This window comes from Falco cherrug, chromosome 1, assembly GCF_023634085.1.
Source record: "Falco cherrug isolate bFalChe1 chromosome 1, bFalChe1.pri, whole genome shotgun sequence".
NCBI classification, from domain to species: Eukaryota; Metazoa; Chordata; class Aves; order Falconiformes; family Falconidae; genus Falco; species Falco cherrug.
The window spans coordinates 40942287-40961560 of NC_073697.1; the positions used below are offsets into that span (position 1 = coordinate 40942287).

The 19274-nt window shown below is 45.1% G+C and overlaps 1 protein-coding gene across 6 annotated transcripts in view; it reads left to right on the forward strand.

Moving 5' to 3' along the window:
* The window catches only part of SLC4A11 (solute carrier family 4 member 11), a 97026-nt gene that overhangs the window by 1227 nt on the left and 76525 nt on the right, over positions 1-19274 (forward strand). For 3 of the 6 annotated variants that reach the window (XM_027799961.2, XM_055714399.1, XM_055714392.1), the window contains exon 2: positions 16621-16671. In XM_027799961.2, coding sequence (XP_027655762.1) covers positions 16621-16671 — 51 coding nt within the window. Of the gene's footprint in view, positions 1-5557; positions 5942-16170; positions 16672-19274 lie in introns of those variants that run through there. The other 3 variants (XM_055714381.1, XM_055714371.1, XM_055714365.1) reach the window with 3 other exon arrangements.

Sequence of the window (19274 nt, forward strand, 5' to 3'; positions counted from 1 at the left end):
TTGTGCCCTTTTTTTCTTTTCTTCCCCCTCCCAGTTTAATGAAAGAGTTTGGTTCAGATCTGATGTTCTTCTTTAAAGCTTTCTTCTGCGCTGCTGGTTTTCATGTCCATGGCAGTCATTCTCCCTCTGGAGACCTGCTGGTGCAGACCGGCTGTCCATCAGCAACATCCCTGTGATCTGCTGCAAACATACAACTTTTTTCCCCAAAGTGTTGCAACATGTGATGTTTGCAGGGCTTCTCTTGTGGGTTTTCTCTAGGTGTGGACATAGCTTCTTCTGTCCTTTGCGGAGTTACTGCCCCTCAAATGCTAAAGCATGGGATAAACTGCTTGACCCCCGGATAAATCCAGCAGTATTTCAGTCTTTTCACCTGGGTGGCTGTTGTTGGTTTTGTGGCTGGTTTGTTTGGTGGGGTTTTTTTTTTGGAGGCTGGAAGGAAAGTGGTGCAAGACTTCGGTCTTGTCTACACTGTAACCTTGCTCATTGCTACCACCCTCACGAGCTGCGCATCACAGTTTCCTTGCTATAATCAAGATGCATTGGCTAATTCATCTCAGCTGGAGTCCTCTAGTTTAGAAATACCAGTGGGTTTTCTACAGTTGCTGCTCTGTAAGAATGAGGCACCGTGGAGGCAGTTCTGCTCCGGCTCTCGTGGTGTTCCTTGGCAATTTGAGTGCTTCAGTTTGTTTAAATGAATGCAGCTAGAATTAGGAGTTGGGCTTTTACATGGAGTGCTCGCTTGACTCCCCCAGTGGCATAAATAACTGTATGTAAACTCATAGTGCCTTGACTTCTAGTAAAACTGTAGTAAATCATTTCAGGCTGTAAACAGTTGTTAAAGCAAGCTGCATTTTTATGTTGAGTGAAAATGAAAATGCCTTGATTCCTAAAGGCAAAAGGTTCTGGAATGTGTGCTTTCTATATTGTCTTAAAAAAAGAGAAGTGTCAGTGAAAAGCTTGATATTTCCTGCAGAAGGGAGCTTGAGGTTAGCTAAAGTTGGATTTTAGTCTAGAGTTATTTGACTTAGCCTGGTGCTGTTTTTATTTGACTATATAAAACTACAACCTCCTTGCCTTGCAGAACTGTGGTGATGTTCTGCATATGTACTTCATTCCTGAAGACAGGTGCTAAATCACACCTGGGGGGGAAGCTGTTTGCTGGGGTGGGGGTGTGGGGTGGGTGGGTGGGTGGTGAGTAATTCTAATATTGCACTGTGATTTACGTGTCTCTGGGAAGCCACAGCAGTTGCTATCCAAAAGCTATTGCTGTTGTTTGGGTGGCACTTGAGTTACCTCTTCCTAATGTAAAACCACTTCTAGAAAAATCCTGCTTCCTTATGTAGGTTTTCTCTGGGAGTAAACAACTCTGGGACGCTTTAATGACTCATCATCATGAAACTGTCATCTATCCTCTAAATATGCAAATGACTACCAAGCACACCAGCAGATATCCAGCATATGTTAAATCCAAGCTACCTTTGCTGCTAGCAGCTGAGCTGAGAACAAGGTGTGGTGTTGTCACTGCGAAGGCAGAGTAGGAAGTCTGCTCCGAAGGATGTAGAGCAGTGAGGTTAAAACTGAGACTGCTGAGGCAATTCCTTAAAGTTCATCCTAAACTGGGTTTGAGCATTGTTTTGTAATCATGAAATCTGCAAAGCAGCTGCTCCAGGAGTTTGTGCTGGGACCTGGTGAAACTGAAAAACTCGGGGCTTTTTTTGTTGTTGTTTTTTTGGGTTTTTTTGTGTGGGTTTTCTTTTTTTTAATGCAATATAATTTTCTAAATATGATCTGGGATAAGCTCCCTATAGAGCCTTTTTGCAGAGCATAGTGACATGCTGGCCATGCAGGCCTGGAGCAGAGCACTGTGGGCTTCTGCATCTGTCAGTGCTGGCTTTGATATCAAAGTGCTTAGCTGTCCCTTATAACTCCATGGGGTTTTTCTGCTACCCCTTTCTAAATTCATCCCTGTCTCTGACTTGAAGTTAAAAAAATAATCAAAAAGCAGCACCAAGGGCTTCAATCTAACTCTGTATGTTACTGAGAAAGGGTCTGCAAGCTCTAGTGAACCAGTGGGAGCTGTGGTTTGGGTAGGGCACAGAGGAAGGAGTCCAGTTTCAATCCTTATAGATGTCCTGCTGAAAAACTGCAAGAAAATGGGGAGATAAGCACAAAAACCTGATACAGGCCACTGGAGCAGGTAACACTGATTTTGTACTTGTGTTGGGTGGGAACTTCTCTTCCTCCTGTGTGTTTTGGTTCCCCAGGTTTGAAGGACCTGATGCAAATGGCAGCAGAAGGGGCTGTGGCTTGGCTGCCCTGGGGGCATCCCTGCAGCCATGCCGTGGGGGATGGACAGAAGCTGGTGATGTGGGCTGTGATGGGGGGGGGGAAACTTGGATTTAAAGCTGGTGGAGAGATCTCAGCAGGTCTGTGCTTGGAGCTGGGCAACCTTTGTATCAAGATGCTGCCGGGTGGGTTTTGAAAAGTGAAGGTGGAGTGAGTTATTACCGGGTGCTACCCACTCATGGGGAAGATGAGTGGAAAATTAGGAGGATGGAGGCAATCTGGGGGCTGAGGATGAGGTGGCTTTCCTCCCCCTTTGGTGCTGGGGCAGGTGCTGGTGTACTGCAGCCGTGGAAGCTTCTGCTTCAGCTCGCACCCCTGGGGAAAAAGCACCCCACAGAGCACAGTGTCAGGCATCGGGTTTATTCTCCTTTTCCTCTTGCCCGTTGCCGTCTCCTTCTCCAGGAGTTAAACACCTCTTCCCCCTGCTTGCAGCCTAATTGCATCCCCAGGGTTTAACACGCGTGTGTTTGTCTTATTCAACGTGTTGGCTGTTCCCACCGGAACAGGCTGATTTTTTTTATTATTTTTTTTTTTTTTAGGGATTGGGGTTTTTTTTGCTTATTGTGCACAACAAGCTACGGCTACTGCACAAGATATTCGTTGGGGGGCGGGGGAGGAATTGTAGTAATGCCAGTACTTCTTGAATATTATAAACCTGGCTTATCAGCCCGATGCAGAGCTGGAATTTGTCTCTTCCTGTGCTGCATCTCTGCTTTCTGAGAGGGGCGTTTAAATACAGGCTGAATACGCAGCCTTTCCAGTCTGCTCTGCTGGGCTGTGACAGCAGCAGCGGGGCTGCTTGAAGCAATTTTTTATTTTTTTTTGCGCTAATTCCTCTCCAAAAAGGAACTTCTCGGGGAGAAGGCTTTGAGACTGCATGTCCCAACAGTACCCATTGAAGGAGGTGAAGGGAGACGCGGTTTGCTTCGTACCTGGCTCTCCTCTTTTCTCCGTCCTCATGGAGCCAGCTTCTTTTTGCTATCCCCGGCTCACCTTTCTCCGCTCGCCCTATGGGCAGTTTGGGTCGAGTGCTGGGTCTTCGCAGGATTTGGCCCCGTGGCCACAACGTTTGGTGACACAGAGGTGGAGTGGGCCAGTGGACGGTGCGTGACTGGGGATGAAAGGGTTGGGGACCGGAGGAGGGTGGCATGGGGCAGCAGAGAAGCCTGCTGAGATCTGGGGGGGCTTTGGAGTCAGCAGGTAAGGAGGGAGACAACACAGGTAGGACTTGGTGGATGCACTGGTGTGGTTGTGTTGATGCACTCTTCTCTTGGACCTCTCCTGGTGGTGCTTGCTTGGCAGCTGTCATCTCCATCAAGGAGCAGATCCAGTACCTGCTGCACCCATGTGCCTGGGTAAGCTGGCCAGGGAGAGCTGACAAACAGTCTCAGCATGGAAAAAAAATAAAAATAGAAACTGATATTAGCCAGTTTTTTGTTTCATAAGCTTGTTCACTTGGTGAAATTAATCCAGCAGTGTGTGAAACCTGAAATACCTGCTGGGGGCTAGGCGGGCTCGTTTCACCCTTAGGGCTGTGATGCTGTCAGCGCTGTCCTTTAAATTGTTATTAAAGGTATCAAGTGTGGGTATAGGGGAAGGTATTAAGATCCTCTGCAGATTTGTCTTGCTACAGGGAAGTTCCTTTAACATCAGCATGGTTAAAATTTTTACATGTTGCTTTACTGCAAATAATTGATTTGGGGAAACTCAGTAAATCCTCCTGTTTTAGAAGCTGAGCTCTGCTGTAATTGTTGATCCCAAGGACAGGAGCCTTGACTCTCTGTAAAACTTCTTTGAGGAAGATATCAGGCTCAATGAGACAAGGTCCTAAAAAGCCTGATTTAGCTTTGAAGGTGGTCCTGCCTGGAGCAAGGAGTGGGGCTAGAGACTTCCAAGGGTCTCTTCCACCATCAGATATTTTATGAACAATGGTATACTTCCTTTACATCTTATTAATAGTCTGAATATGATGCACCTTACCTGGAAAAGCTCGTCAGGTGGCATGCAAAAAAAAAATAATGGAGGAGACTGGATGAGCAGTCTCAGCAGAGAAAATGCGTAGGAGGTGTTTAAAAACATGCATTGCCTGTGGTTTCATGCAGCGGAAACAAGTCTGTAGCAGGGACTGAAAACGGGGGTATGTGGCTCTGACTGAATCCCTCTGCTAAAAGTGATGCCTCTTCCCGAGCCGTGCTGTGCCTTGCCTTGCTTCATGCTGGGGAACAATTGCTGCCTCCTGGTAAATATGATCACTGGGAAATTTTTACTGAAGTCACAGTAATTGTCAGAGTTACTGTGAGGGGAGTGACCCAGTCTTGCCAGCATTTGGATAACTTGCTATTTATTTTTGTCTTTTTTTTGTTTTTGTTTTTTTTAGGGTTCTGCCTTTTCTAAGGTTAACTTGATGTTGTTTTGGGGCATTAGGGCGCGCTTTTTTTTTTTTTTTTTGCCAACATAGACCGACCATTCCTCTGGGCTTTAAATATTCATCTGGGAGAGACTTGGCTGTTATGAAAAATCTTGAAGTGTAAGGAACATGAAGGAGTAAATAGGCTGGGGGGGGGGGGGGAACGGGGGGAGACAGCACAGCAGGGGATGTGGCATCTTCTCTCAGAAGCTTTTTTAGGTACAGGACAGTCGAGCGATGAGCAGACAGGCTTGGATGTAAGTCTCCTCAGATGAGGTGAGGACCCTTCTGCTCTATTTTCTGCAACTTGCTGTTAGAACACGGAGTTGTTGCCCGGTTTCTCATTCCCTTATGCAGGCTTCTCTTTGAATGCATGCATTAACTCTTGCACTGCTGCTGCCCAGTCGGCTGAGCTGTTATGCTGGGTAATGTGGAAAAAACATCAGAGCCCAGCCCTGCGATTGGGCAGGCACCGTGCTCACGGAGTACAGCAGCTATATCTTTAAGAAATTTGCTGTATCTACTTCTGAGCAGCAGGTTTTATTTCCCCCCCTCCTCTGTTCTTCCTGCATCTTCACATCCTCTTGTTTTCCCTGTACTTCTGTCTGCAAGGTACAGTATCTTCTCACTTCAGTTGAGCCTGGCTGCCACAAAGCTGCCTTTTTTTTTTTTTTTTTTTTTTAAGGAGGCACAGGGGCTTTCTCCGTGCAGCATCCGGCAAAACCCAACGGTTCCAAAGCGCAGGGTCGCTTTAATTGTTCTATTTTTCCCTTCCTTGCTACCAGAGACAAATAGCTCCCAGAGGCGGTGGGATCTGGGTGGCCGGAGGAGCAAACCCAAAGCCCAGCCTTGGCCGGTGGCATGCGGAGCGGTGCTTCGCAGGCGTGAAGTTAGCGGCTCGCCGGCATCGGCATCGCTGCTGGGCTTGGGAGAGCTGGGGTGGAGGTGCCCATCTGGGAGCTAATGGGTTGCGCTCTCACTCCACCCATTTGCCGCTCGCCAATTGGAAGTGAGGGAGAAAGATGCTCTGGATGGATTAATATTGGAGCCATTGAAAAAGCACGAGACATCGCTGCCTCAGCCACCTGAGCAAGTGGCATTTGGGAACAAGTGTGGTGGCTCAGGGGGAGCAGCCAGCAGGGGAGCGGAGGCTGTTCAAACAGCATCTTTATTAAGGAAGTAGTGCAGGTAAGTTATGGTCTTAAGAAAAAAAAAAAAAAACGAACAAAAAACCAACAAAAACTGAAGAACTACTGTTATTGTGTAGTGCGTTTGGACAGAAAATCTAGAAAACCAGCTCTGCCAGCTCTTTAATTATTTAATTCACTGAAGTAAGGCAGTACTTGATGTATTTTCAATGGGCTTTGCTGCTTAGTGATGATCTATTGCCTGTGCCGGATGTCTCTGTGCTGTTGTGTTTAAGGATGGAGAATACCTTCTGAATTCAATTTACATTAACCAGGATGCTGTCTTTCAGGGTCTGAATTTAGTTTCAAGACATGCATGGGGAGATGAGCACAAGAGATCCTGCCTGTTCTGATTGTTCTCTAATTAATGCTAAAACATCCTAACAGCCTGTGGGGCTTTACATACTTATGTTTCATGTGGGGAAAGTGCAGTGCTGAGTGAAAACAGAATGCATATATGTGATCTGTCTAAAATGCTAGCAAACATCATCCCTGTTGCTGTAGCCATGGAAGCCATGTAGACGAGCCATAAACAATGTCCTAATGAATATCACTGTCGTAGATTGGCAGTCTGCAATTTTTTTACCACTGGACGGGGGCATTATTTTTTTTTTTATTTTGGATTGATGATGGACAGCAAAATCGGATCTGGTGCTGCTGACTGTCCCCCCTGCCCGTGGTGGTGGTGTCACTGCTGCTGTTTTGTGGCTTCTAGACGTAGAAACTGTATGGGGTGATTTGTTCTACCCTGCAGAGCCTCTTGGGACTTGAAATCCCTGTTTGGGGGGGGATGCTTGAGGCTGCACAGGGCAGCTGGGCTGTCATTTGGGTATCCTTTAGACTGTTTTCACTTTTAATGGCAATGGGGGTGTGAATGGGGGGTGTCTTTCTATGTCTTGCCTGGAACAACAACACAACTGAAAATGTGTTTGGTGATCAGGTGGCCGCATTCACTGCTCTACTTCTCTGTCTTTCTATGTTTCCAGTACAGATCTTGGTTTTGACCAGACTTCTGGTTTTGTGTGAATTGGAACTGGTCTCCTGTTCCATATAGGTGCCTCTTGGGGGAAGGGGTGGTGGTGGTGGTGGTGGGAAGCGGTACAGGAATAACTTTGCTGCAAAAGCTTGACCCGGCCACTGCTGCCTCTTTAGCAGCTGTTTTTATTTCTGGTGGCAATAAGATAGGAGATACAAACTTTCTAGAAATACACTTTGTTCCAAAACATGACCCTGGTACCCTGGAGGGATGCTGGAGTGTGAAACTGGTGGTGCTGGAGCATCTTTTCTACCTACCTTAAAGAAGAGGTCTTATAGCTACTAGTTTACACCTTGCTGCTTAGTTTTTACAGTATTTAACACAGTTGAACTGCTGCAGGGAACAGCTCCCTTCCTCTGAATAGCCTCAAGCAAGTGAAGTATTGATAGAGTGTCTCAACCATTTTTGCATGTTTTACACAGTACCACTGCAGGCAAGTGGCAGGTGGTGGCCTGTGGAAGACTGCCTGTACAAGGAAAGCATTTCAGAAAAAAAAATAATCTCAGACGCCTTGTAGAATCCACATTCAATCCTGACCGGGATTTGGGGCCATTGCAGTATCTCTTTATTCCCCCTTCTTTTTGATTAGAGAATTATGAGGGTTTTGATAGGGCCCTGTAAGTGAAAGATCTGTCTGAAAAGCTGTCAGTAAGAGTTAATGCTTTCTAAATTATTTAAATGTTTCAGGAAAAGTCTACTGAAAAGCCTCAACTGGTCTGTTCTTGGGCCTTTGCCAGCTTGTGGGATCTCTGGAGGTATTGGCTTTCGCTCCTCTCTATGTAGCACTTAAGGAAGAAATCCTTGCAACTCTTAAATCACTTTTTAGGGGCCCAACAAAACAAAACTTCCCCCTTCAACCTGGAAAAATAGTGTAAAACAAAAAAAAAAAAAACCAAACAAAAAAAACCAAACAAAAAAACAGATGTCCCAAATTGTCTGTCCACCAGCCAAATCCTAAAGTGGTGGTGTTCCCCTGTTTCTCAGTTTGTCCTGCTCACCTGTGAGATGCTGGCCAGGAAACCCAGCAGCAGAGGAAAAGATAACCCATTAGCAAAGCAGCTGCACGGCTTTCCATTTACAGGGTCGCTTCCTCTTGCGGCTCACCTCTGGGAGGCACCCTCGGATATTAATTGCTCTGGTAGGCTAAAATGTGATGAGTCAACTTGGACAGCCTGGTGATGCTGGTAAATCCCAGGCACTGCTGCCACCAGCCTTTGGTGTGCATGGGTTTGGTGTTTGGTTTGTTGGATCTTTTTTGTTGTGTGGGGGTATTTTTTGTTGTTTTTGGGTTTTTGTGGTTTTTTTCTGGGGGAGGGTGGCGGGGGTGGGGGTGGCGGAGGGCAGTCTCCAGCTGCAGCAGTGACAGCAGCTACCAGTGATCTTTTATTAGATGGTTTTATTGAGATGGGTGTTCTGGAGGAAGCTGGGGAAGGGATGAAGAGGGGAGTTGTTCAACGCAGTGGGGAAAATGCCTTGAAAGCAGACATGTCTGATCCCTGAGCTTGTGTGTGGGTGTGTGTTTGCCTGGCAGTGAGCAGGCAGGAGGATGCTTCTTGCTTTATCCTTTCAATATGATGCTTTCTATTTTCACAGCCAGCAACTGTGAAAATTAGTTCTGGGGTTTTGTTTACCAGAGTGACGGTGGCATGATTTAAGACCTCCTCATACCATTTCCCTTCATCAGAAGAATATCCAGCTCCTTGCATATAATCCTGGATTTGATAATTTAGTGCCTGCTGAGCCACGAAGCTATAAAGTTGTCTTTTCCGCCTGGATCAGGACTGGCATGCTAGGGTGGTCGCACTGTGGTGGAGGACAATGTTTAGATAGCTCTATGGAGCAAAGCTTTATGTCCAAGTGACTAGTGCACCATGCATAGCCTAGGAAATGTCAGAGGGCTGGAGTTGTGTCCTCCAAAAATCAGAGAAATGGGACACTTCCCAGGGGTGTTAGAGATACTTAGTTTTGGTAATCCAGACCTTTTAGTCCTAAAACTGAATATTCTGGGGAAATAAAACCCTTGTGGGAAGTAAAAAGGTGGTGAAAATCATATAGGGATACTCCTAGTAGGAGGGCAGGGAGGTTAAGCAACACATCTATGCAATTCTGTGGCAGGAGCATGTTAAACATGCTTTTAAAAAGTGCTCTTTAAGAGAAGCATCCTCTCCCATAAGGACTGAGGATTGCTAGACGACTTGGCTGTGTTTACACATAAGGAGGGCAAAGCTTGTGTTCCTGCATGTCTGAGTCTCTTGGCTAAAGCAGCAATTTGTCATTGGATTGGGCTACTTAAAAGCACCATCCTTCTCAGAGTCTGCTCTGGCCATCGCTTCATTTTCTAAAAGCTTACCAAGGTGAAGGTGTGTGGAGTAGGTTTAAATCTTCCTGGTCATGGCTGTCTTCTAGACTGCTTTCAAGACCTCAAAAGTTGATTTCTTGTAGGTGTTTACATGCAGACAACATTTTAATCAACCCATTTAGGTGAAGGTCTCCAACAAAAAAATCCCCTTTTTATTATGAAGTTGTGCCAATGCCTGCTGGTACCCCATACTGCTGCCTTCATTAAACCTCTAGGCATGGCAAGTGAGGGTGAGTCCCTCATCCATCCTTCAGCATCTGGCTGTGTTTTTTCAAAGGCTTGACAACTTTAAGGAGGATGAGAAGCTGAGAAGAAAGGTGGGGGGCAGCAGTGCGGAAGGGGAATATAGACAGAGGGAAGCCTGCCCTTCCTGCGAGTACTGGCTGGAGTGTGCCCGTGGCTTTGACAGTGATGGCTGATATATTGCTAACTCTTTACTCTTCAAGCAGTGCTGTAGAAAGCAGTGTTAGGAAGATGTTTGGACATGTGTGATGGGCTTGTGGATATAACCGGGGAAGGAGGAACACCACAGCTGGTCCTTTGCAGACCTGGGTAGCTTGTTATGGGGCTGTGTTTAGCCCTTGCCTGCAGTTACACCACTGAAACGAATAAAGAATAAGTTGAGGAGGGTAGGGCTCTGGTGTGCCTTATGAAAGGAAGGGCTTATCTCCCTCGGCCTCTGCCAGGGATGAAATGTGGATGGATGTGTGTCTGTGCTGAGAAAGCATGCACGGTGCTGGCAGGCAGAGCGAGGCTGTAGAGAAGAAGAGTCCTTTAGTCGATTCTGACCCTTACCTCTTCAAGATAAAACTCCCTGGAACATAGCAGTGCTGGTATTTCCCATTTAATGACTTACAAAAGGTCTTTTTACCCCTCTTGAGCTTTTTGGGTTGTGGTTTTTTTTTTTTCTGTTATGTTTTCCTTTGTCTTTATCGATGGAAACTGATGCTTTCTGGGGGAAGTTTTAAGCCTGGGTTTGCCACAGGCAGCAGTGCTTGTACACAGTATTAACTAGCCATTTTCTTGTCCAAGTATTAACAAGCATGCCTTACTCATTTTACACTTCCTTGAATTACAGTGACTTGTGTGGTTTGGTTTTTTTTCCTTTTTTTATGCTTCTCTAGGTGCAGAGAAAACAGAGTAAAATCTGAACCTTTTGCCTTGTATGTCAATTGTTACTGCCCAGACCAGCAGCATAGGAGCATGCTTCAGCTCTGTGCCAGTATGAGCTGTGCTTTCACCAGTGTTTTCCAGTTGAAGTATGTAGGGCTCTGGGAAGTGATCAGCTGCTGAAGGTGTAGATAGAAGTAAGAAGTGATAACGTAAGGCAAAATAGCTTTCTAGCATGCTGCTGTCCAATCATTCTTGCTGACTTGGATGGTTTTAAGTAATTTGCAGCAAATGTCTCCACCAGGAGATCTTGCTGCTTGGTTCTTCCCTGAAAACTGTCAAAGTCTCATGTTTTAAGAGCACAGGTGATGCTTTGTGGGAGAATCCTGTGCTATTGATATACTTGGAACTGATCAACTGGTCAGTGTGATCCGATTTGCTGCCTGTGGAGCTCTCTGCCTGTTCTTCTGTGATGATGCAGTTGTGCTATGAAAGGAGTTTGAGACTTCCTCGTCCTCCTGCTGCTGAGCTCTTGCTGCATACAGAGACTTTTAAACTCTCAATTGCATGCTCCTTTCAGTTAATGCTCCACATAATTTATAAAAATAAGTCCTGTCCTGCAGGTTTCCTTTGGGATATTATTCCTTGCGTATGTGTTTTTTTTCTTTGAGTCTGTCTGGTTTTTTGCTTACTTTGGGTGGAGGAGGGGGGAGCAGCATCCTTTGGTTGTTGGGTATCTGAAGCACATAAACTGTGGTGCTCTCCTTGCCCCAAACTGCATGAATCTGGGTGCAGCTTCCCAGTCATTTCTGCAGCTGGGGTCTCCCTTGTCCTGTGATGTTAATTCATGGTGGGATGGAGAGAACAAAGAATGAGTGAGCTCAGAGTTTAACATTGAACACCAGGTCTGGTGGAGGCTTGGGCAGAGGTAGCCTTGTCATCATCTCCCAGATCAAAGCCTTGGATGAGACAATACATTCGTTCAAGCTGGATTTGGTCCCAGAGCTGTTTGAGGCAGTGCAACTAACTGCAACGTTCCCCATCACGTAGGGAAGCTGGTTCCTAACTACTTAATGGTAGTGATGGACACTTCTAGCGTTGACTGACAAAGTCCTGGAAGTCAGCTTGGAGTGGCTAAAATCTTGCTTCAAAGCTAAGGCCCTGCATGCCTTCTGGAAAGTAGATTTCTTTCCATATAACTGGGTAGTTTGGTCTGTCACACTGAGAATTGGTATTCCTTCTGGGAGGAAACTGGGAAAGTCTAAAGGCTTTTTCAGCTGAACAAGTGATTCTTCTTGTAACTTCTTGCTAGGAGGCTGCAGTGTTTTGCTTTATTCAGCTTTAAGGTGAGGACATTGCATGTGCTGATGAGTTTCAGAAATGTCTTCAGAGTTCCAGCAAAACAATGTTGAAGAAGGTGGTGGAAATCGGGATATTGGAGCACACCCTGAGTAAAACATGAAGGTACCTAATGTTTTCTGATCAGTACTTAACAGGGTGAGTAAATGTTCCTGATGTACAGGCAGCCTGTGTTCAGAGACAACCCAAGAGCAGCCGATGTTAAAGGGCCTGTAAATGAAGAAGTACTTTTCCAGTAACTCAAAAATGGTGTTGCCTCAAAATGAACTCAACTAAATATCAAGAGACTAGAACTTGGAGAGATTTACTGGAGGGAAGTCATAAAAGCCAAAGTCTGTAGTACCACTTGTAGAAAGCTTGTTAGAGAGCTCTGTTTTGCCTTCAATACAAGGCTTGTGCTGCAAAGGGCTGTTTACTTGGAAGATGCCAGCAGCAGAACATTGTAATTGAGTTACTGAAGTATCCAGAGAATGTGTTTTTGTTTGTAATCCACTAATATTGGAATAATATTGCAAGGCTCAAGAGAACTTATTACTAACCCTAAAACAAGAGAGTTAAAATGGGTTATTATATCTGAGACACGTTCCCCGCAGGAATTTAATAATGGAGGATGGCACGGTAGGGTTTTGTTGTTAACTGTAAAAATGGTAAGAATGTAAGAAATCAGGAAGTATACCCACTTCTTATCTGCTGCTTCCCACTGTGGATCATCTGATCGGTCCTAGTCCTAAGACCAAGCACCTTAAATGACAGCAAACTTGACTGTCCTACCAGTTAAGTAGTAAACTTAATACCTCCCCCTCGGTGGCTCTTGGAGTCACTGCAGTTGCACCAAGGGAAAGGGCTTACCTCTGAAATCTTGAGCCGTATCCCTAAGTCTATAGCAACAGGCTTTGTTTTCCATTTTGCAGCATTTCAGTGCTTCAACTCTTCACTTTTACCTTTGAATTCAACACTCATAAAGGGATGAGAAACTAGTCAGAAGCTTTCCTTTAAAAGAACAACTAAGTAGTGACACTTTTAATGCCTGTCCAATTTAGTCTCATCTAAAAGACATCCCTGTGGGGAATAAGGTGGGGTGGCAGTAAAAACTTATTTGCTGGAGGAAATTAACTCTTAAAAATGAGCACTCCTTAAATTGTCAGAAGAGCTATACCATGTGCTTTTTGGCAGATAACAGAAGATGGCATCTTTTTCTGCCTTTAGAAAGGGAGAGCAATCAGGGAGTTTGGTTGTCCTTGTAGGCGTTGGATGAGAAAGCAGAATCTGGAGAGTGAGGATATAAGCTTCTTAGTGAAAGATACTAGAGGCACGGGAGTGAGTTGCTGTGCTGTGTATCTTAGCTCCTTGGGATAATGCTTTCCAGCTTTGTCTCTAGAAGCCTGACCTTATGTCTTGCTGAAATTGCTTTGCATCGAATTCTTGAATTGATGAACTCTCTGAAAGAATGCTTGGGGGATAGGAACTGGCAACATGGGCTTGGTGGACCAGAGGGATGTGGTGTGCTGGTGTGGAGAGGGGAACTCCCACCCTGTGGCAATAGAGTGCTTCTCAGGCCGTAGGTCTTTTCCTCCAGCCTGCAAAGGCTAGTGCAGGGGGCTGATTTGTACTTTGTGGAAACAGTTTTGCTGCTTCAAGCAAACCCCTGGAGCATTGTAGTGTTGATCTCTAAGGTATTTGGAGACTTGTATTCCTGCCCAGGCTCCCCTAAGCTAAACACTTGCATTGATTACTGTTTTTAACTGCCCCTCGGTTGACCTCCTAATTTTGAGAGCAGAGGTGAGATGGGGAGAGGAAATGCAGGTTGGTGTGTGTGCATCAGGCTGTGGGGATGTATCTTATTGCTAGAGAAAGAGGGCCCTGCCTTGCTGTCAGTTCTGCACAACTCAAACCCATTGCTCCTTTCTTCAGCAAAACATGACTAAGGAGCTGAGACTTTGGATATTAAAATCCCGTAAGCCTTGTGAAAGGAGAGGCATATGGAACCTACTGATGTGTTTGCCTTGTTGACTGCCACTGAGCATGCACTGAAGTATGGTCTAGCTGGCATGGTCTTTAGGTAGCACCGCACAAACATAAGCTATGCTTGCTTGTGTTAAACTGACTGGGGAAATATGGGGAGAAAGGGGCTAACAGCATAAGGATGACAGATATTAATTGCACTCTTACTCAAACCTGTCTCCTTTGTTCTGCTCAGTTCAAAAGGTAGGTGGATGCTGCTTTCGCTAGACTCTCAGACGCAGATGATGTGGCCCCAGTTTACCCTTCCTACCTCTACTTCTGCTAATGCATTGACCTTTAAGCTAGTCCCAAAGCTCTGTGCATGTGTCTGGACTTGTGTAAACACCCCGTCACCTTTTGCCTCCTGGGCATGTTACACACTGTTCCTGATGTTAATGTGCGTAGCCCCTTCTGTGGGAGTTGTAGCAACTTTTCAAAAGGCTCCAACAAGCCTGTTTTGATGTCTGAATCCCATTGGTCCTATGGGATAGCATTATGTAGGGAGAAGACAAATTATCAAGGCTGGACTTTAGCCAGGACCTAGTAGGGTGAATGCCTGACTTCCCCACCCCCCACCCCCCAAACGTGCCATTGCATTTTTAATTACAAGGTTAAGACCTCTGTTTTATGACTCATCTGAAAAAACAGCACCTCCAACATAATTGCCTGAGCATGTTGCCTAGGGGACTGTTGCTCATTAGTGACTCAGAGGAACGAGTGCCACCTAATGAAATGGCACTGCCTGCTGTAATACCCCAGCCTTGCCCTCTTCGTGCCTGGTCCAAGCAACAACCACACCAGTCTCCCATAAAGGTGCAATGTGAGCCCAGGCGATGCCGCGGTTAGAAGGTATTTCTAATGAAGAAACCAACCAACTCTGAATTTGTATTCATAGGGCATTATCAACCCATAGAAATAGGCATGTTAAAGAAAAAGCAGACAGTGTCTCACTTTGCCTAGTGAAGGTTGAGCATGTTGCTTCAGTCTTCCTCAGAAGTCATATTAGAAATGAGAAATTGATATACCATCCTGATGGGAATGTCAGTTCCTTGGGTAATCCATCTGCCTAGGCATATTTTGTTTGTTGCTCTGAAATACGTAAATGCAATCATTACACAATAAGAGCCTCTTTATAAAACTTTCCTTTGATCATTAGCATGCTAATCGGTCTGGATGGATCTTCTCCTTCCCTTCCAGGTGGAGGGAAACAATTGACTCGTGTAATGGGTGCCCCTTGGCCACTGTGCATTTGTTCCTTCAACCCATTGTTCTGGGATGAACTTGGAACATTGTGTTTCTTTCTTGGACCAGACACTTGAATTGCCCTCGGGTTTGTGGTGTGGGTTTTTTTTGGTTTTTTTTTTTTTTTTAATGGTCATCCGAGTGCTGTCTGCATGAAAGATCGGAGCCATGCTGGGCTGTGACAAGTGTTAGGGTTGGAAGGTGCTACCGTCAGTGATGTGACTTGTATCCGTCTTGCACACAAAGGCTCCCGGTGGACAGTGATGAATTATGATGCTTGAAATGTGGCATACTGTGAAAGGGGAAAAAAAAAAAAGCACATAACCTGTAAGCCAAAAGTTATGGGGTAGAGAAAGGGTCTTTGGGAAACTGTCTCATACCTCAAACGAAAAGCAGGAAGCCTAATCTGTAGAACAATAAAGCAGGCAAAACCTCTTTCCTTGTTGGCCCAAATTCATCCCAGGCTTGCGTAGGTAACATTTGATTAGCCTAATGAAGTGGGGAAAGACAGAGCAAATCTATTCCTCTTTTTGATTGCATTTTGGCTGGGAAGAAGCATATAAAGAGGCAGCATCTAGTAGCAGATTTTGAAGGGGCTGCTTGGGTGACTTTTGCTCAAGGCTTGTAATAGCACTCTGTTAGCTCATCATAAAATGGAGCGTACACCTGTACAGAAAAGCTGCTGCTTCTAGCCCACGCAGTCTGAACTGTCAGATATTGTTAGTATTAAAACCAGCCAGGCTGGGTTTGGGTACCAGACTTTGATCACACCTGAAAGCAGGAGCTCCTGTGATGTTTGAACATCTCTTTGCATGGCAAATACCCAGTTTGCCAGCAGTTAATTGCAGAACTGACTCACTACATAAGAAAGCATGTTCCATAATGAATCTTGGGGATTCAGTCCTGGTGTTGCTGTGTTTAGGGGTTTGCTCTTGGTCAGAGTTATTTCCCGCTTGTGGCTTCCTCATGAGACCCTGTTGGTGCAGATGGGGTTTGCTGCAGGACCCCAGCTCCGGAAGCGGGCCAAGGAAGACTGCAGTGTTCTGGTGCTTATCATCAAGTGCCAAGCACTGTTTTGGGATATCCTAATGATTAGGAGCAGCAGAATAGGATGTGAAATGCTGTTCCCATCTAAGCTGTGTTGTTTTTTCTAAACTAAACTGCTGCATTTTAGATGAGCATAAGCTACAACCTGGACTTCATTATGGCTTATGTTTATTGATAAAAGCCTTTAGATGCTTAGCTTGTATTATTTTTGGATGCATTTGTTCAGGTTTGATAGGTCACTGAGATAGATGATCAGGCTTGTCTTGACCTTAGTCTTGCTGTTTTGTGGTCCCAGCCTGAGACTGCTTAACTTTTTTTTTCAGGCAGTGACTCTATAGGATGTTCTGGTAAATGTTGAAGTCAATAAGCAAAAGATTAAAGTTGCCACATCTGGCAGAATTGGGTGCCTGCAGTATTTTGGGACTGGCTTTCTGCTGTAACCCAGGCTAACAGTGAGTTTAGCAGCAAGGTAAAGATATTCAGCATCTTGATGATTCTTATGTTTCCTCTCTTTATGTCTTTTTAGAGTCTCCACCAGCAGCGATGTCAAGAAATGGATACTTCTTTGAAGAGAGTGGCAAGTATTATTTGACTGTTTTGTACATAGTGTTGCTTTATTGGAGGGGGAGTTGCACTACAGGGTTAGCTGAGAACTTGAAACGGGTGATAGGAAAACCATTTAGCTTAAGCAGCATGCAAAGACAGTCTTGCACAGTGATTGTGTAATCTTGTACTGGAAGCAGACTCTGCGTTTTTAAGTCCTTTAGATGTTCTAGATATTCAAAACAGTAAATAATCATCTTCATGTTGTCATCTGTGACTATTCTGGGTGGCTCCTTGTTTTTCAAGTTCTCTCATGTTTTCCTGTAATACAGGCTGGCAGGTGTATTTGCTTGTCTTTTTCTGGAGTGGAGATAATGTGTAGGTGTCAGATCCCTTTGGAGACAACCTGCCAAGAGCATCAGGAAAATATTGGATGGCTCTGGTAAATACATCTTTCAGTGCAAAGTGCTTGCTAAGATTTTATTTTTTTTCTTTGAAGCAAGGTTAAGTTGTGGCATTTGGCAACTTTTATCATCTGTCTCAACAAAGGTGGCTGAGCTCTTAGAGATACTGTACTGATAAAGGGCCAAAGTATCGCACAACCAGACTTGAAGTGCAGTGAAGTCCCAAATTCTCTACTGATTTTGGAGTAATGGCATGTGTGGAGGTTGTTAAGCAGAGATCAGCCTGAGAGTTCTGCTCAAGATCAACCTCTTGAGGATGTAGTCTCTAAGGGCCTGAGGCTTTTTGCCCTTGGGGGAAGGTGTAGTGCTTGGAGTATTCAGCTCTTCCAAATGGTGAGAGCAGAAGACTAGAACGTTCCAGTTACTTTGGCCTGTAGATGCTTGTGGCTGTCACAAGGCTCATCCTTCTTGTTGCAGGGGACTAAGTCTCAGGTTAACATTTGGGAAGGGCGAAGCTGAATGTCTGCCAGACATCAGCTGCAGTAGATCCAGCATTGCTATTGACAGTGCTTCCTTTGGCACTGGCTTGCTTGCCTTCCCTGAAAGTGTAATATGGATCCAATTTCTAGGAGCAAAAGGGTGAAACTGGAAGCAAGTACTCTCATCTCTAGGAAGGGGTATTTTCAGAAGGCTGGGTTGAGTTGCAGGAGGGGCAGAAATTAATGCCAGACCTCAAGGAGGTTTTCTGAAGGCATGAAGTTTGGGTAGCCCTGCTCCTACCTTCCCTGGCTTGTTTGTAGCCCCTTGGGATGTCCCTGTCCTTTCCTTAGGACTGGGAATGTAAGAAGGTGAACCAGGTTGGGACCTGGAGAGATGATTAAGCCTCCAGCTTTTGGCTGAGAGAAGTGTAAGGGCTTGGGGAAAAATACTGCTGTTCTTGGAGGAAGGACAAAGGTGGCTGTCTCTTGGAGCTACCTGCTTCACCCCAAGATCTCCTGCCACAGGGAACACAAGTGCAGCTGGCTGTCCTAGCATCTTATGTAGGAAAGCTCTACATGCCCCTTTCTAGGACTCTGTCTTCTTCAAACTGTCCAAACAAAACACACAAAAAAAAACTGAAAAGCAGATCTGTTTTTAGAGCACATACTTGTAGTTGTGGCATTCCCCGTGCAAAGCTCTTCTATAAGATATGCTTTTTTTTTCAACATGGTGCCATGGCAGTAAGGGTTTATTTCTGCCCTATTTGTGTTATTACTCAGCTTCCTCCTTTATCTTAAGGAGACAGAACCTCAGAGCTACTGTTAAATAAGGACTTCATGAAACTGTGTATACTTCTTTCCTATTGTGCTTCTGCATGTTTTGGGGGAACGAGGGAAGGCTGCCTGCAAGTTCCTCTTCAGCCTGCATGTGGTATTGAATGCTGTATTAATTGTGATTGAAAATACAGTGGATTTCTTGGTTATTTCACGCTCAAATCTGCTGTCATTCTCATTCCTCATTACAAACTGACCTTTTCTAAAAGTTCAGTTGCTGCTGAGTGATGAGTCACCTTCTGCTGCCTGATTGCTTGTGTGTTCCTGTGCAGAATATACAGACAGCACATCTCAGGGCTTGCTAGTGTGAATATTCACATTTCTCTGTGAGGCAGTGCTTTGGCACTCTGTGTGGAAGTTTCATGCACTCAGATTCTTGAAGACTTACCCAAAAACTTAATCAGGGCTAGAGGAAACTGCAGAGAAAGAAGTTACCTCTTCACGTAGTTTCAAAACTACTTGTTTTGATATGGAGCTATGTAGTCATTAAGCTGTTTCTTGGCACCACTTGTCCAGATCTGCTAGTCCATTGTGGAGACCAGGAGATGCTCTTGCCCCACCTTTAACATAATAATAAAAAAAACCCCACCAACCCACTAAGCTGTGTGTTGGGGAGGGCAAAGAAAAAAAACCACCAACCTCTTCATCTGATTCCTTTAGCATTTGGTTTCCTCCCCCCCCTGCTCAATAGAGAAACATTGAGAAACATCTTTTGATGCTGTTGCTCTTTGCAGTTGAGCTTTTTGCTTATCTTCTCCGAGATCTTGCATATACATATGGTTTTCTGTATCCTTAGTAATTGGGATGTTTTTGTTTCTGACCATATCTGAGTCTCTGTTCAGAGACTGTGTCTGCCTTTGCCAGTTCACTCTTTTCTTACCCTTGTTGTGCTCTCAATAGCAGCTGCAGCAATGTTAAAA